Source organism: Tiliqua scincoides, chromosome 5, assembly GCF_035046505.1.
Source record: "Tiliqua scincoides isolate rTilSci1 chromosome 5, rTilSci1.hap2, whole genome shotgun sequence".
NCBI lineage: Eukaryota > Metazoa > Chordata > Lepidosauria > Squamata > Scincidae > Tiliqua > Tiliqua scincoides.
The window spans coordinates 54436590-54458965 of record NC_089825.1 but is presented as its reverse complement, the minus strand read 5'-3'; the positions used below and the strand labels follow the sequence as shown (position 1 = coordinate 54458965).

The 22376-nt window shown below is 42.7% G+C and overlaps 1 protein-coding gene across 1 annotated transcript in view; it reads right to left on the bottom strand.

The window, feature by feature from the left end:
* Window positions 1–21995, bottom strand: part of STAC (SH3 and cysteine rich domain) — a 78452-nt gene extending 56457 nt beyond the window's left edge. The window contains exon 1 of the mRNA XM_066631022.1: window positions 21870–21995. Within this exon, the coding sequence (XP_066487119.1) occupies window positions 21870–21995 (126 nt within the window). The remainder of the gene's footprint in view (window positions 1–21869) is intronic.
* Window positions 21996–22376: the final 381 nt, after the last annotated feature.

Below are 22376 nucleotides of genomic sequence, written 5' to 3'. Positions count from 1 at the left end.
GTTTGTGTTATGCAAATCCTGGCTTTAAACAACTGGAAAAAGGAGAAGGGGGGGGATTCCTCCACTTCATTGTTGTTTTTAAATCTGACAAGAGATATTTGAGTTTCTGGCACTATATGGAGTATAACTTTTGTTTTGATTTGTACAAGTTTACAAATCTGCAACACTGTATGAGATATAAATTTTATTGGATGTTGAATTCTGGATTGTTTGAGTGCGGAAGGATTTCCTATCACTGAGTGGTGAGTTGAACATTGTTTGGTCGGAGTGGCGTTCGTGGGAAACAAAATGTTTGCATTCCATAGCAAAGAGATTGCCCAGGACACCTAGTGGACTAAAAGAAAACTGTAAGGGTAAAATCATGGATTCATCAGGAACAAATTGGGAAAATCTATTACAACAAAAGCTGGAATATTTGCTTGATATGAGTCGACAACAAGTGATCCAAATTTTACAGATCCAAATTAGCATGGAAACCTTAAGCCAACAGATAAATAAGCTTAATGAAACGGAAGGCGGAATATTTTCACATATGACTCTTAGAGTAAGGGATATTTCAGATAGTTACGCCTACTGGCACTAGGGGGAACAAAAGTTTAACAACCCACCGTATCCTTGAGATGGTCTGAGGCATGGCCTCCCCATGTCTCCGAAAGGCACTTCCAATTTTTGCGAAAACACGAAGTGACTTTCTAAGGCCTCAGGTAGGCTTTCTGAAGTGCCCAGGACAATGTACTCCCCTGCCCCTCCCTAGCTACACCAGTGGGATATTTGGCAACTTTAATTATTGAAAAAATGGAATGAAATTCTCAGAAGGCAAGGAACACGATGCAGGAAGGGTAGACCAAGAGGGGTGCACGCCTTCTGAGATAGCTTTCTGTCACTCTCTTCCAGAGTCTTGACAGGAGCAGCATTGCTGAAAGGGCAGAGCTGGGACCAATCATCATGTGGGATGGATGAAGAACTTCCATGGGCTGGATGTGGACGTTGGCCTTATGTTCGATACTGCTACTGTAATTCATGCTCTGATCCTGATTGCTCTAAGTGAGTGGGAAGAAATCTGGGTCACAGCCATCCCCTTCTTCCTCTAGGAAAACTCTTCGGGGGGGGAGGGTCATTTGTTTTGCAATGGTGTGTCATTTTAAACTGGTCTTATTGCATTGTGTATGTATAATTCTAAAGTTAAAAGGTGGTTTGAGCAATTTTAATGTGGGAATCATGGTCTGTAAACTCTGTAGTAAAAAAGTAAAAAGAAGATCAACCTATAATATTCCCAAAGGGAGCTGTGTAAACTTACTGCAAATGTATTTGTTGTTGATTTGCAAACTTCATTTCTAAGGAATATTTGAAAACAGCTTATATCTCATAATGTAAGAAAATTAAAAAAAAATTCTGAATCCCTAAGCAGAGGTTTTGGTGGATAAACAATAGGTGGGAAGGTGCCGAGCCAATATTGCTTTATATAAAACAAACAAAGTAAGTTCCACAGAGACCTTGCCATGAGTAATTAAAACTCTCAACAGGGAAAAAGAAATCTGGATTTACCTTCCGTTTATGCTCTCGTTTTTAGGCACCAACGAAGCAATGACAAATTAAACAACAAAAACATTTTTCTAAGTCTGTGTTGTGAGTGTGAATACCTAAGAAAGGTTACAACAGGCATCAAAATCTCTCTTTATAACCAAGTACGGTGTACTGGAGAGTGAAAATGTCAATGCCTGTTGCACTGGGCTTGTCCTTGCCCGTAGCAAGGTGAGAGCACCAATGTATTTTTCTTTAATATGCGACTCATTAAAGAAAGACAGAAAGACCAAGTCTTTGGCGCTTGCTGGCATCCAATAATTCTCTACAGACCTAGATACACTTATAAAACTTCCCTTTCCTATTAAAGTATGGCCATCCATCTTCTTTATAGACACTCCAACACTTGACTAGACATGAGCCTGGAAGCGGATGAATGAACAAATAAACAGAAGGAAGACAAAGAGAGAGGAAGCCTGGAAGACAATCATTAGGACTTCCTGGCTATAGATGTCCTAGGGAATTAGGTATACTAGCTATTAGAAAAAGAAAAGCCTCCCCAAAGACAGAATATAATTGCCATGAGGTGGCAAAAACACACACCATAGCCAAGCGAAACTGTTTGATGATTTATCGCAAACAGCACCTCAACAGGACTTGCAGCCAGCCTAGCCTCGAACTTCCCTTCCTACCCGTTTCAAACTTTGCAACAAGTCTAAGGAAAACACACAGGCAAAAGATGTCCATGAATTCTCTATAAATCTTTCTGGTGAAAGCTCAGCCCAAAACAACCAAGGCTTAATGGCATCTCCAAAAACTGATTATGGGATCATATAACAGGAAAGGCTATAAAGACCTAACTTTCAATGCATTAAATAGGAGAGCCTCGTAACATTAACCTAACTTGAAAGAAAAGATGCAGAATCTGTCACAAGCAGCCAAGAGGTAATTCTTCACACACTACCTGTAGCAGCTTCAAGAGGCAAGTCATATGAACATGCTAGCATGACTGACCTTAGGAGCTGTGAACCCAACTGGAAACATTTTAGCAGCACCCCAGATTCACTGCCAAGGTCTGTAGAACATATAAATAAAATTATTATATCTATGGTAGAATGCAAAGCAATCAAATGTGTGCTTAAAAAGTGAATGAGAGTTAACGGACCAAAAGGATCTATCCACATTTTAATGTAAAATTGCATACAAGTAAGCTTACAAGTAAACAAAAAACAAAATGTGTCGATTACCTTTGAAAAGTAAATCGTTACAAAACCATTTGTTTTAATGACTCTGAAATGATTTAATAAAAATACTAATTTTATTTTTTCCCTACTGCATGGGCCTCTTAGGTGTGGGGCCCAACTGGGAGCAACTGGCTTAAAGCCAACCCTGCATAGGTTAATCACTACAGGTAGAACTTTGATATTACCCGATGTCAACTCATTACACACACACAGGAGATAGTTAACCCAGTTAGCACAGAGTCATTATGACAAATAATCAAGGGTTGTCCATTCATGTGCAAACCAGCCTCAAGCACATTTTATTTCTAATGCAAGTTCTAGGAAGCTGTGTATTGGTTCCAACAGCTTTTTTGCTTCAACAGTACAGGCAACAAGGTTATGTCTTCCTATCAATACAATATTGTTTCCTTCTCTTTTTCAGGCTAAGGAAATGATTTTTTGAATGAATCAAAGACCTGTACCACCATTTTAAACATTTATTGGAACAATAAATTTATCATCTCAGTTCCACTAAAATGTGTGCCATAGATGCAAAACTAAACCTATGGAAAAAATGTACTGAATCTGAATCCAGTGGACACTGGCACAGGAAAAGCTTATTCTAAATAGATTTACAGCTGAATAAACAGCTTATTCTAATGAGCTGGACTTGGGAGTCAAAAGCTTTGCCCCATCATGGACCAACGTGGTTGTCAACATATTGTCATCAAACTGTGACGTATGGTCACTCACATTTATTGATTCACTTGGAAACATGGAACAAATAGTGGCCTAGGACATCTCTCCATGTCTCATGGCAAATGTATCTGTTTCATGTTCCATAATTTTACTTGCAGAAAAGACAAACATTGTAAGTAACAGTTGACTAAGGCCTAAGGACCCTGGCTAAGATGGGTTTCCCAGATGCAGGTTCTTGGGTGTTGAAGACATACAGGGGGAACCAAAAGGAGGTGGACAGTAGGTGGAATAAATGTTATCATTTACTGTCCACCTACTTTTGGTTCACCCTGTATATAAGTGTGTGTATTCATCCACACTTCAAGTGTTTGCTGCTGGAAACATCACCATAATTCTCGTGTACATCCTAACCTTGCTAATGGGGCAAAGGAACACCTTTTGAAGTGGAACCCTCTTATATTTAGCAAGGGAATAGCAACTGTCCCTCTTCACCGCAGCATGGTGTCTTTTCCGGTACTGGTTGCTAGCGTTTCTTCTGCATCTCTTTTTAGACCGTGAGGAGGCACAGGGAAGCATGCGTTGATTTATTTCGCTATGCAAACTACTTTGTTAACTGCTTTTTGTTGAAAACCAGCATATAAATATTCTTCATAATTATAGTAAAAACAATGCACCATGCTATGTAAAGTGCATAACCTCCACATAACACCTCTATATAGGAGCGGCTCCACAAATTAACGTAGATATACATGAAATTGCTGTTGATAGGATCAATATTTTTCAACAGCTGCCTGTCTTTTTTGTTGTTATTGGAGTCATAGTTGAGCCTGACAGAGAGGAAAAAAGGCTTATTTTCTAATTCTTGTTTTATTAATCTCAAACATACATCAGCCAGCGTTGAGCATTCCACTCCCATGAAGATTGTGCCTAATTGGCATATACAAGAGGTCAGCAGTATTTTGCTTTCCATTCAGAAGAGTTGACTTACTGAAATGAGTCTCATTAATAAAGCAGTGTGTGTGTCCTGGTTTAATAACGCTCCATTTCCCAGCGCCATTTAAAAGCTTATCTATATGAAGCAAAGGATGCCTCCCCAGCGGGTGCTATCACTCCTTTTCAAAGGATTGATTCAGAATTCAAACTGTGACTAAAAAAAAGCTCCTGAGGATGGTAGAAGGACCCACCTGATGGGGTAGTTAAATAAAATAGCTACTTGGTGCTTGTTTACATGATCAGAGATCCCAAGGTTGCTTGAGAGATTGCTAATTTGAAGTCATTATCCTGAATCAACAACCTTGCCTTGGGTTTGTTTAGGCACTTAGGGAATTCCAGACCTCAGAAGCCACAAAGCCTGCCTCAAGAACCCTGAGTCACTTTCAAATTGCTATATAATTGCTGCGATTTGTTAATTATTATTTTTATATTTAAACAATTTACCCCACTTTTTTTCTCTTGCCTAGGGCAATCCAAGATGGCTTACAATCAAATAAAAACAAAACAGAAAAAAATCATAAAAGAAAGCAATGTCAATTAAAAAGCAGCAATTATGTAGCAAAATCCCCAATTTAAAAAGCACAATATCACCTCCTAAAGCAGAATGGGGAAAAAAAATTGGGTTTTAACATGTTTGCTGGAGGACTGCAAGCAAAAGGCCAACTGGGTCTCCATGTTACACTCCAGGCACTCCATGCTACAGAAAACAGTGCACCTGCAGCAAAGCCTCAAATGACTGGGGCATATGAAACGGCACATATAGGAGGAGATGGTTCTTGAGGCATCCACTAGGGCAGCGGTTTTCAAACTTTCAGGGAGAGTTTGAGCCGCTCTAAGTTCTTGTGGGAACGGGGAGGCAGCGAAGGTGGAGGAGGGCAGCAGCGCGATCCCCAGGATTACGTCGCTCAGGGGGCTGCAGGGCTTTGGGTACACTTATCCAAGTCTCCTGCAGCCTCCCAGGGGTGCAGGGAGCCCGGCATGACCTTCTGCAGGGCTCCCCACATCTTCAGAAGTGAAAGTGGAGTGATCGCACTCCACTTCCGCTTTAGCAGAGGTGGGGCGCAACCGCTTCACTTCGCTTTCAAAGCTGCAGGGAGCCCTGCAGAAGGTCGCGCAGGGCTCCCTGCACTCCCGGGAGGCTGCAGGAGGCTCTGATAAGTGTACCCAAGCCCTGCAGCCCCCCTGAGCAGCACAATCCTGGGGATCGTGCTGCTGCCTCTTCCCTGCCTCCTGGCTGCCCCCACCCCTTAAGGGGGCAGAGACCATGGCCCACAGGCTGGGGCGTCATAACGCCCCAGTTTGAAAACCCCTGATCTAGGGTTTTAAAAGCAATGACCAGCAACTTGATTGAGTCTAAAAATTGATAGTCAATGCAATTCCTGAAAAAATTGGGGTGATGCGATCCCACTGAGAAGCCCCAGTTAAAATGCTGGCTGCTGCATTTTGTACCAACTGAAGTTTCCACATTTTTTCCAATAGCAGGACATTTCAGGGGTTTCACGTGGGGATAACCAGAGCATGGATAACTGTAGCTAGGATCAGATATCTCCAGGAAAGGCCACCACAAGGAAATCAGCCAATGCTGATAAAAGATGTGCCTCATCACCAAGGCCTTCTTGACCTCTAGGAGAAGCTCTGTTTCAAGAGCACTCCCAGATTGCAAACTGGTTCTTTTAAAGGGGAATGCAATCTTATCAAGGATAGTCTAAACCAGGGGTGGCCAAACTTTTTGGCAGGAGGGCCACATCATCTCTCTGATACTGTGTTGGGGGCCGGGGGAAAAAAGAATTAATTTACATTTCAAATCTGAATAAATTTACATAAATGACTATATTAGAGATGGAACTTATATGAATGAATGAAGATCTTACAATAACTCAACGCCTATAAAAGGCCTTGCACAAAGCAAGACTGGCCATTCCTTCTCTGCCGCTGCTGCATCACAGACGTAAACAGCAAGCAGTGGAGGGAGCTCTCATCCCACAGCTCACACAAGAGGTTGAACAGTTGGCCGTCATGCTGAGAGCAGTTGTGTCGGACCAGCGTGGGCTCCAGCAAGTCTCCAGAGGGCTAGAGGCTTATTGGAGACTGGGGGTCCCCTGCGGGCCGGACTGGAAGTCCTTGAGGGCCGCAAGTGGTCCCAGGGCCGGGGTTTGGGCACCCCTGGTCTAAACACCTCTCAGTCTGGAAGAACATTCAAATAACAGCACCTCCGCCTTATCTGGATTGAATTTTAGCTTGCTCTCCCACATCTAGTCCTATTCCTATGTTCCTATGATTGAACTGTACATTCAGGGTTTCCACTGCCTCCTTGGGATCAGGTGAGAAAAATGAAATAGAACTGGGTGTCATCAGTATATTGGTGACTCAATAGCCCACATCTCCAGGTGACCTCACTCAGCAGTTTCATGAAGATATTAAGTATTGGAAACAAGAATCTTGGAAAACCCCCAGCCAAAGATGAAGGAGCAGATGATGAGCGGCATCATCTATTTACAATGTCATTCTCACCCATCCCTGCTGGACATCCAAAAGGGTACCATGGTTGATGACACTGAAAGCTGCCAAGAGATCCAGGATAATCCACAGGGTTTCATTTCCCCCATCTATCATCTTGTACATGTCATTCATCAGAGTGACCAAGGCAGTTCCTTTCCGAAACTTCGCCTGAAATCAGACTGAAATGTGTCTGGACCATCAGTCTTATCCTGGATAACCTGGAGTTCACACCATTGTCTGCTCAAGCACCTAGCCTGAAAGAGTTGTTAAAATTTGTGGATCTCATCCCCACTCTGTCTACCAGATGAATTTACTTTTTAAATAGAAAATTCTTAAGACAAAATAGACCAAGGCCCAATCCTACCCAACTTTCCAGCATCAATACAGCCACAATGCAACCCCTACGTAAGGAAACATTTGTGTACATCTAGAGAATCATTTGTTCCCTTACCTTGAGGAGACCTCCATTACTTTGAATGTTAAATGGCAAACCCCCTCACCCCACCCCCAGCAAACAGGGGCCATGTCAGGGTCGGAGCAGTTAACCCTATTCTCCCTGGATCAGGCCTCTATAGCTGATATTTACCAAGGAAAATGATCTCATGGGAAACAATAGGTGCTATTATTTTTAGAATATTTATCACTGATCCAAAGAGAAAAGCAAGACCAGCAATGCTGTCCTCATTTCCTGCATTTATTATATACAAATGATTATAATTACATTTTTCAGCTAATGTGACCCAGCTGTGGCATTTGATCTTTGTTAGCAAGAGCCTCCACTAACAATTGTCTGACAACACCCTCCACACCCAGTGCGTTAAGATTCAACATACGGATAACCCATACAACAACAAATGTAGTTTCCCTTGGTCACAAAAGGATACCATTCTAGCTGCTTGAGCATCTTGCTGTTTTTAAGTTGGAAGAGTAACAGAAGAATTTAGGAAAAGGGTTATGTCAACATTATTCCCTTTGCCAATATATACAACCTGAATCCAATGCCTCCCCAGGCAAGGCTGCTCTGTTGGCCAAACTAAAACACTGCCAGTACCCTAGGCTCCAAGCCATAAAAGCTCCTGATGCAACAATTCTCTTGAGAATCATTGCTATAGAGAGCAAATTGTCTTACATGGTAACATGCGCATTAGCAAATCTTATTAATCCTCCGCTTGCCAATGGACATTCACTTGCACGAAGACAAACTATCTTACTAAATGCACCATGATTTCTAATGTATGCATGGAAATTCCCAAATGCAAGAACATGGAGATTTCCGTGCCATAACAAACCAAACAACAGCCAACTAGATGCCTTTAAAATGCCCTAGAAATACAACATAAAAGTGACAATCTTATTGTCTTCATACCAGGATTTGATAGTCAGAGTTATACGAACCTTGAATATGAAGGCTTATTTTAGTTACTGTGGATAATTGCCATTGATTGAACTACCTCCATGAAAGTTCTGTTCGAAGCTAGTTCCTTTCCCCATATTTTGTAGATGTACATTCAATCCTTAGGGAACAAGTGCTCTTTTATGCATGCAAATCTACCATTCACTTACATACCAGGGTGAAAATCCTCAAATTTCCCCCTTCACTGTAGCAAAATGGGCTACTGAATTCTTTAGGATCACTGTCATCAGGAGTCAGCACAGATAGCCTCTTTATCTCAGAAGATAACAGTTAGTCCCCCTCTCCTGCTGGAACTGACATGAATACAGATTGGGTTATACCAGTGGTTCCAAAACTGTGAGCCGTGGTTCCCTGGGGAGCGACAGAAACCAGCCAGGGGAGCCATGGAATATTTGTGAAAAACCTGCTGCGCTATACAATGTATAGGATTGTAGCCCTAATGGGGAGCTGCAGCCAATGGCCATTTGCAGCAATTCAAAAAAGTTTGGAAACTACAGATCCCTATCCATCTGCCCAGGGTCCAAGACAGGTAAGAATGCCAAGGGAACCATGACGTGGCAGAATAGTGACATTGCTCAACAAACAGCATATAAGACTAAGCCAGTGGTTCTCAAACTGGGCATCACAACACCCCAGACAGAATGCCCTGGCCTCTGCTCCCTTAAGGGGTGGGGGAGGCAGCAATGCAATCACCAGGATCTTGTCACTTTGGAAGGGTGCAGGGGCTTGCTGAAACTTAACACAACCTGCAAGAGCCTCCCGGGGTGCTGGGAGCCCTGCACCAGCCCCCACAGGGCTCCCCAACATGCAGGCAAAATAACAATCGCAACCCACTTCCAGTTTTGCGATCACAAACCAGAAGTGGGTTGCAATCGTTATTTTTTCTGTCTCTGCATGTTGGGGAGCCCTGTGGGGGCTGGTGCAGGACTTCCCGCACTGCCAGGACACTGCTGCAGGCTCAACAAGTCCCTGCACCCCTCCAAAGCTAAGTAATCCTGGTGATCGCATCGCTGCTTCCCCCCCCTGCAAGGACTTACAGCGGGGCTTGAACTCCCTGGGAGTTTGAGAACCGATGTGCTAAGCCAGTGTTATTCAAACTGTGGGGTGTGGCTCCCTGGGGAGGTGCCACAAACGCACAAGGGAGGCGCAGGTTGTCCTCTCGCAGTGACACAGACACACCACCGTTCCTGAGTAGAGCCCCTCCATCTTCTGCGCTTTTTTTTAAAGCAGAAGAAATGGAGGTTGCTCAGCTGCTCCCTCCGAGAGTGGCTGCTGCCGCCCGCTCTCTTCTCTCTGAGGATGCCGCCTTCTGTGTCCTCTTGGACTCCAACCCTCCAGTTGGCAAAACTGAGTATGCTCAGTTTGCAGTCCTTGCCCTTGCTGACCCTCAGAAAGAAATCCTCCTTGATCACTGTCCGGTTGGTTCCTAGTTCCCAGCCTGGGATCGCTTCTCATCAAAGTGAAATCTCTCTTCAACCCTCTTCCACTCCCCCCTTTCGATCTCCAAACCTTCCCACTTTCCTCCCCCTCCCCAAATAAAATGCTTCCTATTTTACCAGTCACCAGGGCTCTTAAAGTTGTTTCCATGCAGTTGGCAAGGGGGGGGGGGGAAAGAAGACAAGCACACACTTTACTTGGCCAAGGGCAGAACAAGGGAACCGTTTTTAAAGTGATTTATTAATCTTCTTGTTTGACTGAAGAGGAAAGGTTGTATTTTTAAAGTGCTGAATCTTGCTATTTGAAGGGAATACTTATCAGCCATTGATGAAGTGATTGCCAGCCCAATCCTATCCACACTTTCCTGGGAGTAAGCCCCATTGACTCTAATGGGACTTACTTCTGAGTAGACATGCATAGGATTGAGCTGTGCATCTCCTAGTATAGAAGACAAATCAGCTTCCTAACCAAACCCTTATCAGCTCTGATATATTCTCATGGTTTTTCCCCACCAGCTGCTAGAAAAATTTTAATTTCATTAAATTAATAAAGGGTTCAATCCTTTCCAAGGAGAATGGGAGAAATGACTGGTTGGATTGGGGTCCACAGGGTGTGTGTGTGTGTGTGTGTGTGTGTGTGTGTGTGTGTGTGTGTGTGTGTGTGTGATGTTGGTCAGACTGGTTGTTCACAAACTTCATTTGATAAAACAATTCTATTGGTATGCTTACAAAGTTAAAAAAAATGAGTCCTACTGGACCAGACAAAATCTACCTATTCCAGTATCCTGTCTCCAAAAGTGATCAGCAGCCGATCATTTATAAAGCATGTATATTGCTGTGTATTAATAATATATTTTTAATATCTGCATTTAATTAATGATATGATTAATATAATTAATATTTCTGGCAACTTCCTGTTTAATGATGTCACTTCCAGCCCTCAGGAACATGATGGGGAGTCATGGCCAACAGCCATGGGGGTCAAGGGAGCCACGGGCCAGAAAAGTTTGAGTACCACTGGGCTAAGCTGACTCTGACAGAGTAACTAATGTATTGTCAGGATCCAGCCCACCTTTCAGGGAGAGAGGTACCATATTATTATTATTATTATTAACAACAACTAGGTATTTATATACCGCCTTTCTGGTCATCGGATTACTCCTCTGACTTTATTCAAGGCGGTTTACATAGGCAGGCGTTTCTAAATCCCTCAAGGGGATCTTTACAATCATAGAGGTTCTCTCTTTCAAGAGCCAACAACATTTCAGAATGGATCTTCCTAGTTTGGTCTCACTTCTGGCCTCTAGTTCTCCCACGCAGGCTGACAAGCAGCTCCATCTCTCACATGGAGGACAGCCAAGACACTTCTTGCTCACACCAAGAGCAGGTGGAATCACTCAGCTTGGCTTGTCAGTTGCTTCAAGGTCTTGCCATTCTCAGCCGTTCAGGGAGCTGCTGGTGTCCTCGAACTGGCGACCTTCTGATGTTATCTTCCAGCTAACAGAGGCTCTACCCTCTAGAGCAGACCTCCTGCCCATGGTGAATAGGGACCACTGTCTGGAGCAAGTAATACCAGGGCCTGAGGATGCAACCCTATACACATACATTTGGGAGTCAGCCCAATTTTGAGTACACATGCATAGGACGGCACTGCAAATTTAGAAAGCCACATCAAATTACTGCTAATTTTCCCTATTTTACTGACTAGGTATTGTGCTGTAAGAACTGTGCCTAGGCCCTCCATCGCCTAAGTATTCTCAGCATATGTCTGCTTGTACTGCCTTGTACCCCCTTCTGCCTACTACTCCTGTTTTAATAAACATACTTTGATATCTAACTTGCCTGACCTGGTTGACTCAAAGAAGGTTGTGTTCCTTCATCTCCATGACCACTAGCCCTATGCTCCTGCAAACATTTTTGGGGACAGCTGGGAAATCTAGGGCTCTGCTACACAACTGGGAGGGAGGATCTCTGAGGCATTCTTCTGTGTCTGGTTTTATAGTCTTGGTGGTGGCAACAATTTCTACCAAGTTTTTTTTCCAGAGTAAGGGTGCTGCGGGAGTGGGAGAGTGCTGGGTGTACCTTTCATACTACGAAAGTGATATCTTACGACAGTAAATGTCAGAAAATGCAAAATTAAAGGAAAATGTTGAATATCAGTTCACTATGACTTGGATTTCAGTAACACCATAAAGATAAAATTATTCAATACTTTTGGGTCCCACCCTTGGAGCTCAAGGCAGCATACATTGAACTATTTCTTCCCTGGAATATGAAAACACACACCAGTGGTGAACATTTAAGTTAAGAGATCATGACTGGTCCGAGGTCCCACTCAGCAGGCCCAGAGGCCAAGTAAAGATCTGAACACCCGTTTCCATAAACCAAGTCCAGTGCTCTCCCCATTACACCACACTGTCTTATCACGACTGCCATAATGTAAGTGTCTATTTGTGGGCAAATTGCTGGTATTTCACCCTATTTGGGATATTTGTGACAGCAGAACTTTTTTTTTAAGCTACCCAAATGCACTTATACAATTTCCAATCTACTGATCTGTTCCTGAAAAGAATAGCTAGAGAGAGAGGTAAACATATGTAAGAAAAAAGTGGAAAAAATCAGAAGCGCAATACTATTAACCATTAGCAGCACAATCCTACAAATGTCTATTCAGAAGCAAGTCCCATAGTGTTATATGGGGCTTACTCCCAGGAAAGCATGCATAGGATTGCAGCCTAATACTTCAAACTACACTGAACCCTAACATTAGAATACTGACCAACACAGAACTCCTCTTTCCCTTCTGAACAGATACACGCTATGAACTTTTCAGAGTCTACATACCACGTTAGCTAAATTTTACCCTTCTCTGTAAAAGAAATTCATTAATTCATAACATGTACTCACCATTTTTATGAAGTAGTAAGGAAAATAGCTTTGGAATAGCCAACTACCTTCAGACCCTCTTGGGACTGTAGTATTTAAAAAGAGTTTGTTCTCACATTTCCTTGAAACAGCAGTTTGTCTGTTGACTGTTTAACTAGCAGACAGAAGGGCCAAACATTCTCTGTATGCCATTTCCCTGTCCTTTAAAATATTCAAGAGCCAGTAACCTATCCCTCAGCAATACAAACTCAGCCAGCTTTCATGCCATTATGCAGGGGAAGCCTCGATACTCTATAGGCCAAGCAAACCATGACCAAAAACCAATTAGCTTCAATCGGATTGCAAGCTGGATAATCCAGCTCAAGACTCAGGCCCGATACCTATATTAGATACTTAACTCAATTAGGACGTATTTAATGTCAATGAACTGGGGGGTTGAGGTAGGTCAGTAGTTCATGCCTATGGCAAATGCCAATTTAGGGACTTTGTTCCAGGAATAGCCTGCCAGATCAGAAATGTGGTCACAGTGAAAGGACTGAGTCAAACTTGCACTTCTCAGTGTCCTGAAACCTTGGAAAAGATTGATAAGTAGCTAGCTTACTTATGTAATGGATCAGCTGTAGGGTTGCCAACCTTCCAAGATTGGCCTGGAATTTCCAGGAATCCGCATCTATCTCCAAAATGAGGCACGGTGACGACTACTAAAAGCAATCCTAGAGATTTTAACAGGGCCGTTAGAATTTCTAGCGTTATATTGGGAGGAAAAAAATCTCCTAAAATAACTTCAATGTTGGCAACTCTAGTCTGCTGGAAGACCTGTACACCATTTTGTAAGACTTTAGAGGTTTTCTGTCACAGAATTAAATGTTACTCCTACGTCGGCATGCATGCCTACACTTAACATATCCAACAGACATGGTGATAACACATCAGGGTCTCCTGTCATTTTTCATTTCCCCAAGTCTAGCCTTCTTCCCCTTCCAGGAGACATGTTGGGCTGTGACCCCAGTTGCCTGGGGACAGGATACAAGGTTCTAGTGTGAAACCACACTAAGGACACACAACAAAATATTGCAAGTGCTGTCAATTCAGAATTTTGGAAATCTGTTTGTAATTTCTTGACTTTTTCCTATGGAAGGTTACTTTTAATAAGTGCACATCATGTCAAGGTTGTGGAATGCCATGCACCTATCTATGAATTTTAGCTATGCAAAGTAAAAAGTACAGTCGAATGCACAAATCTATTAGAATTTAATGCACGTAGCAATCAGCTGGGAGATACTGCACAGGGGTTTGGAAGAGTCATACTAAGAAAAAGCAGGTCTTGTTTTATGGGATATGAGATGCACTAACAGTTAAGAGAAAAATCCTTTGTCAAAAATCTGGATCTGGAAACACAGAAATTTCCTAAAGATTTTTGGTAGATTTTCACTGAAGTCTCCACATGAATCAAAGTGAATGAGAACAGACAGAGAGCATAACATCAAATCATTTAGAAGAAAATGCCTCCTGCTCTCCTCATAGTAGTCTGAATTTAACAGCAGAATGCAACTAGCATAATTTGATGGAAATCACTTATACTCCAAGGCAATGTCCTGCTACTGTGAACAGACAGATCATTCCATTCCAATACAATATCAAGGAAAAAATCACTTATGGAATGCTGTAGGTTATAAATTGAAATTGAAATTATTAAAATAAAACCTGAGACTTATTAAAATAAAACCAGTAGCCAAAAAAGACATGAAGTGATTTGAATCAGCTGTCCTACTAGAAGAAATTCATTGGCCAGTTTCTGCCAAGACAAAAAGTACTAGTTAAATACAGATTGAAGGTTCACCTTCCACTGAAAGCCTTACTTTAATGGTCCCAAGTTCTATCAAAGGCAGTGGCATTAGACATCAGCCAGGTAAGGCACTGGTCAAGGGTCCACATGGCCAATCCCCAAAACTGCAGTGGTAGTAATGGAAGTGGGCAGGCCTAGGGCCAGGTTTTGCCCCAAAGCTCATAGTGATCTGACTTTTGCATTGTATTGTAGCACAGTATGGATTATATATAATTTTGCCATTCTTTTATCCGCCCATAGTGATAGGCTTTTGTAAAATATGATCATAATTTATCGTTAATATATTACAGCATATATTACAGCATAAAACAGCTACTTCCCACATCAGTTGAAATTGTGACATCATGCTAAATTCAACCCAGCTGTGTCAGATTGTACCCCATATGGTGAAGGGAAATGCACCTTATCTTGAGCATGGTTATTCTAATAGGTTGAGTCTTCTTATTTGGGAGGGTTGTGTTCCCAGAACTCAATGGATGGCAAAAATCGCACTAAAGCAAATCCATTTAAAAACAATGTCTTTTTGCTCAGCAATTTCAAAACAGCCTTGCTGACCTTTTGTAATGCACACAGAGGCAATCAGTCTCTCTCCAGGTGCCTGGAAAGGCTTCATTCTGAGGCAGCAAACCCTCCCTTCCCTGGGAGCCCAGGGCAGGGAAAGAATGGTGATAATGACTTGCATTCTTTCATGAGCTCAGGGGGAAGGGAGGGGTCACTTGCCTGGGAGTGAAGCTGTTCTAAGTGCCTGGAGAGAGAATGATTAAAGGACTGTTTTAATTAATGCCCTCTCCCCCATTAATGAGGTTACTGGAAAACATCTTTTTTCCTTTGATTTAAAAGGCCCTTCTCATTGCATTGAGATAAAACAGAGGGTGAAAAATCCATGGATAATTAGATTATACCTGTATTGAACAAAGACTTTATGTCTAGATAAACTGATCATGTGGAAGTGATAAAGCGATTATGCAGATGTCTCCTTTCTCTTACCCTGACCAAGTCAGATAATCTAATCATGCACAGCATTTCCCATACACAGAACAGTCATTGACGTTCTGTTGGAGCAATTAATTTCTTCCAGTTACAAATAATTATTAACTGAGCTGCTATTAATGTTCCAAACCTATACACACTTACCTGGCATTAAGCTCCACTGAACTCAGTGGGGTTTACCTTTGAGTAAGCATGCATAGGATTGTGCTGTATTGTGCTGTATCTACAGGTACTTAGATGAAGATATTGAAAATCTTACAATTTAAGATAACTGAACAGACCGATCAAAGGGTCAGAAAATAGATATGATCCATCTTCTTCAAGATCATTTAGAATTATTTTCCAGTGAGGAACCATCTTCTCACAGCTTTGATAGACCATGGATCAAATTTGCTTCCACATCTCCAACAGTGATCAGCAACTGCAGGGTAAATGCGATTACAGCTAGCCAGGATAAGAAACCAATGTAATTTGTACTTATGAAAACACTCTCTGAGATTCATACAATATGTAGTTTAGGGGACATTTGTCACGTGTGGGTGCACGTGTAGAAACAGCAGGAGACAGAGAAAGCACTGAAGATATATTGAAGTCTAGGAGCATCTCTCTCTAGGGATCAGATGCGAGATAGCAGGTCTACTGTCTTGTAGGTAAGCACACGCTGTTTGCTTCCACCTATTCTTTACTCGTTCATTTGTAAATAAAGCAAATGTTGCTAAACACACTAGAAATCTCTCTCATTCAATGGAAACCATACACAAGTACTGCTACCCTGGCATTGTGCATCACTCAAGGAAGTGGGGAATATGCTACAGCATTTTATGCAATTTTGAAAATGCTCATCTTGTGTTATATAAGAAAAGAACTACAAAAGCAAATAATGAAATTACTAAGGGTGATACTAAGGTGATACTCTTATCACCATAACACTAACAAGAGAGCATGGTAGCAAAAACAACCATGACCAAATACCATCCAGGATCAACACGACATTTCAAATAATAAATCAACAGAAACACTCTCATGTGTACAAGTATATTGACAACATTACAAAAATCAGTTTGGCAAGACAATTTAGGACTATGATATTTATATTACAGAAAATGGATAATAGCAGTGGATCATTCACAGAAACAATTCAGGATTTATCCTGGCCATTGGATCAAACATTCAGGCCATGATTTGATGGCCCAGAATGCAATATCTGCAAGATCAAGGTTTGGGGTCCCTTTGCTAGTTTTACAACCAACATGATGGTAATGGTGACTCGGTCCAACCCATGTCTTCCAGAGGCAGTCTTTTCTCCCAACTCCTGCATAGCACAGCTGTACAGAGATACACAGTTGTAAAAGTGTTTTGCATACGAAATGACTAGTGCAAATGAATGCTGGTCATACTCACTGTAGTGCGGATGCTAGCCTAAAGAGTTTCTTAATAAGCAGGACACTTTCTCTCAGCCTCAGTAGCACCTATCAATGCTTGTTCCACTGATGTTTAAGTTGGACCTCATGTAACCAATTAAGATAGATCAACTGTGTGACCGCAGGCAGAGCTTTGTGAAATAGACACTAATAAATGTACTTAGACTGAAAAAGGCTTTATATGGCATGTCAAATACTAATGAGATATCAGTACAGTACCAGTAACTTGAACAAGGAGATTAGGAAAATAAGGATATAAGGAACTGGCCCATAGCTTTTGAAAATTATGTATACTCTAAGACACACTTACTTGGAAGAACGTACGCTTTAGATTGCACCCTTACACTATATACACAGCAGACTTAACCATGGACATAAATAATGTCACTGAGGGGCCTAAATCTATCCAACCTTCTAGCATCAATGCAGCCCCAAGGTAAGGGAACAAATGTCCCTTTACCTTGAGGAGGCCTCCATGACTGCCCCCCCTTCAGGATGTAGTGCATGCCGCTTTAGCATGACTGCATCAGTGCTGGAAAACTGGGTAGGACTGGACTCTTGGTCTAACTGGAACATACTACTTGTGAACATTATTTACATGGCTGAGAAAGTAGAAGTGAATGGTTTTCAGACTGAATGTATATGAGATTTATGTTGACTTTTTCCATTCAATGTACAGACAAATGCAGAAACCATCACTCGTGAACATGGATCAAGCCCTTTAATGTGGTAACACTTTCCCTGGACTATATGACTTCCTGCTGCAAGGTGAGGATCACAGGCTTGAAAGTGCCCTGCAAACTTCTTGCACATAGGAAACTAGTATGTTAATAAGAAGGACAGCTCAGCCTTAACTTCTCCCCAACATACTGTATTTGGTTTTTATTGAGAATCTAAGGCCCAAATCCAAATCCAATTTCCAGCACTGGCATAGCTGTGCCAATAGGACGTGTGCTGTATTCTGTAGTTGGGGGGCACTCACAAAGGTCTCCTCAAAGTAAGGAAATGTTTATTTCTTTACCTAGGAGCTGCATCGCTCTTAAGTTGGTGCTGGAAAGTGGGTTAGGATTGTGCCCTATATGCTTTTACACACACACACACACACACACACACACACACACAGAGTCTTGTAACCGCCCATCCGTAGCCTGAAATGGTCAGGTTTGGAAAAAGTGTGAGCAAATGAATCTGATTGTGCAACCTGGCCCTAAATTTATCCATAGTGTATAGCTTTATTATTTATTCAGTACATTTATATTTAATTTTTCTTTCAAACTCAGAATGTAACTGCAACCTTAACGACCTTAAGGTTATCTTAAAGACTACTCATCTTGGCTATTTCTGGATTTAAGAAGAACCTAGAAAAGCAGCTGTATTTGCACCACATCACAACTTTCTGCTGTGGTAGCTGATCCACCTGTAGGTACTGAGGGAGTAGAACAGTTGGATAACTGTTCTCCTGGCAATCACTGGCTACATAGGCCCCTTACCTTGGCAAAAGACATGTGACAAAGATAAAAATCCATGTCCACTGCTACACACACAAGGTATGAGGAGGGAATTCAATGAGATCAGATGGAGTCCAAAAGGGCCCCTGTTACTGGTCAACTCCCACTCCATCAGTTACTATAAGCAAAGCTTACAATTATTGGTCTCTCTTGATAGAAGTCTGTTTCAGTAGGCAGGGAACTGGGTCATTTATAGATGCTCATAAATGGAGGACAATAATGTCCTATGTAGTGTTCTCTTTCAGCAATAAGACAGAAGGCTGCTCACCATCTACTCAATTGGTGTGTCATTAAAGTGCACATAAAATGTTGCATTATTTGTAAAGCTAAAATTTTGTTTAAACTTTTAAAAAGTCTGACAAAAAGTCAGTACAGATTTTAAAATGTAGATTTCCAAATACAAATTTGAAATCTTAATGAAGTGAGCTTCCCTCTTAATTTTTGTTTTCAGCTATTGTTGTGATTCAACATCATTCCAACAAAATGTTAAACTTTCCTAAGTGCTCTAGAATGAATAAATTGCATGTAAAGTATTTCATGATTTGATAACCAGGAAGAACAAATTCTGTGGTTGTACTAAAGAACAGACAGCGGACAGATTCATCAAAATTCAAGCACCTGCACCAATACCTGATCATTCAGGATACCCATCTCTAAAGTCCAAATACTTCACACAAAACTTAGAATTAATCCAATATAACATGCTGACACTGGCATTTAAAGTTTTAACATTCCACATTTCTATTTTGAAATTTGGATATCAACTTATACATGTGGAGGTTCTGGGTGAGAAGTTCTTCCACCTAAATTGCACAATTCCTCCCAAAAAATTCACACAAGAGGTATTTTTTCCCTGCAGTGACATCCCTTCTCCTCACGAGATGAAACTTTAAGAAAATGTAATACTATTTATATTTTTTCTGAATTTAGTTGCAATCCTGCTATAAAATAGATCTGCTCTGCTGCATCTCCCACTGATTCCAGGGGAAACTTTCAAGGAGAGGGCCTGAAACAAAGGGGTAGTACCTCCCTTTTGGCTTCATTATCTTCTTTGAAGATACCTTCTTTGATACAGTTGCTCTAGTCTAGGCCTATCAGCTAGCTGCAATGACCATTCCTTCTACCCTGCTGCAAAGTAATGCTATTCTAGAGCAGGGGTGTCCAAACATTTTGGCAGGAGGGCCACATCATCTCTCTGACACTGCATGGGGGGGGGGAAGAATTAATTTAAATTTCAAATTTGAATAAATTTACATAACTGAATATATTAGAGATGGAACTTACATGAATGAATGAAGGTCTTGCAATAGCTCAAGGCCTATAAAAAGCCTTGCACAAAGCAAGGCTAGCCTTTCCTTCACTGCTGCTGCTGCATCACAGACTTGAAACAGCAAGCAATGGAGGGAGCCCTCATCCCACAGCTCATGAAATAGGTCCAACAGTTGCCCTCATGCTGTGAGCAGCTGCGTTGGGCCAGCACAGGCTCCAGTAAATCTCCAGACGGCCAGAGGCTCATTGGAGACTGGAGACTCTCCATGGGCTGGATTGGGAGTCCTCGAGGGCCACAAGTGGCCCCCGGGCCGGGGTTTGGACACCCCTGTTCTAGAATAACATTCCAAATCTACAATCCAAATGTACAACAGTGCTTGATTACTGAAGAACAGTACCAATACTGTAAAGATGCTTCTTTCTGAGAACATTGTAATCAGTTCCATGGCATCATTTCCTGGCATCTGAAGAGGTGCCATAAAACTGTGACACAAGCTCACATCGCCAAAGCCTGTTGCCACGACAGTGGAGGTGAGGTATCTGTTGAATACTAAAGTACCATTTGTATGGGGGGGGGGGAGTTAAAGAAGCTATGTTTCAGCAAGCAGTTTATAAGCAATGCTAAGAGTTCTAAAGGTCCGCCTACTCTTTTTACGTCATGGCCCAATTAGAGCATCACTGTTCTGTTCATCTGTTGTGCTCCATTTATGGATCTCAGTTCCTAATTAAACACAATCCACTCAGAAACTTTTTCACTTGTTAAATCGTTTTACATTGCAGTGTGTAGGATCTAGAACAAAATCATCGTTCTCATAGTTAGGAAACTGCTGCAAATAGGCCCAATACTGAAGGTTGGGGAATATTGGGTGTCACCGCTTGGCTCATCTTCTCCCCAAAACATCTCCATAACAAGATTTCAGCTAACTAAAGCAGTGGTTCTCAAACTTTTTAGCATTGGGACCCAACCAAAAAAAGGCTTCACATTATCAGCCACTCAAACCTCTTGTTGTTATAACAGTAAGTGGGCAGCAGTGCTGTTCCCAAGTAGCAGGTTGTTTAACCCTTGAGACACATAGCCAAAACTGCCTTATCAGTTTCACATCCAACCAAAAATGGGCCACAGACCCACAGTTTGAGAACTGCTGAACTGACCTAGTTATCAGTGAAATGGCAAAGTTCATGGAAAGACATTGAAACAAGACAAAAAATTCACCCCCACAAAACTTTCCTATAATAAAACTGCCATTGACTCTTTTATAGCAGGGTGGGCAAACTTTCAACTTTAGGGATCCTGGACCTTTAACAATTGTACAGAAGAGGGAATTTCAGCAGGTACAGCTCATCATCTCACAGATGAAAAACTGCACTTGCTGAAATTCTCTATTCTATACAATTGTTAAAGGTCGGGGATGCAAGCTGAAAGTTTGCCCACCCCTGTTTTATAGTAATCAACATGTGAACCTAAAGCTATCTGCATACCAAATACAGGAATGACTTTTAAAATATCTCCTGGAACTATGCTGAGCTTCTGAAAATAATAAGAAAAAAACTTTCCAAGGAAAGCATAATCAAAAACACCTTATCCCAGCTTCCCCAAACTCTTGAGGCACCTTGATGAATGAAGAGAACCTCATTCGTGTGTGTGTGTGTGTGTGTGTGTGTGTGTGTGTGTGTGTGTGTGTGTTATAGATATATAAAAAAATACACACAAACATAGATATATAGTTTGCAGTCCTCATCAGCCACAGTGGGATAAAAAAAGAGGGGCAGCATGCTGTTGGCAACTGCCTTAAAAAAATGCATGTTTCCTTCTAAATGCATAGATATTTAACCCATGTCTGCCCAGCCCACAGGTGTACACATTAGATCCCTGTTGCATAGATGGGGAGAAATGGCTCACAGCCCAATCCCCTGCCTGTCTTCTCAGAAGTAAGTCCCGTTATAGTCAATAGGGCTTGGTCTCAGGGAAGTGTGGCTAGGCTTGAAGCCTAAGAGCCCAAGCGCTCCTCAGAAGTAAGTCCCACTACAGCCAATGGGGCTTCCCCCCAGGGAAGTGTGGCTAGGCTTGAAGCCTAAGAGCCCTACTACAGCCCACTACAGCCAGTGGGGCTTCCTCCCAGGGAAGCGTGGCGAGGGTGGCAGCCTGCAGCCGCGGCGGGAGTACCTTGGATTCCTGGCTGGTGGTGGAGGCGGGCGAGGGGGGCTGCTGCTCGGGACTCTCCTCGGCGGGCTCCTTGTCCTTCTCGCCGCTCTGCAGGCTGACTTCAGTGGCGTCGCTCGGAGGGATCATGTCGCCCGCCTGTGCCGGTGAAGCTGCCTGCCTGCCTGCCTGCCTGCCTGCCCGCGCGCGCGAGGGAGGGAGACCCGCGGAGCGCGCGCCGCCTTGTTTACTTCACGTGCGCCTTCCCGGCCATGAGCGGCTCCTCCCGGGCTCGGCTGGCAGGAGGGGTTCCCTCAGCGACCCGCTGGCTCTTCTGGATGGGAACGGGAGGCGCTGCCGCCTGCCGGGCTCCTCCTCAGGCTCCCAGGTGCGGAGCTGAGTCGTGACCGCGCCAGCCCCGCCGAGCTGAGGGGAGTGAGCTGGAGCCCGGCGCGGAGCGCCACACATGGAGCGCCGAGGGAGGAGCCGCAGCCGCTTCCCAGCGCCCCGCTCCGGAGCACGTGCTCCTCC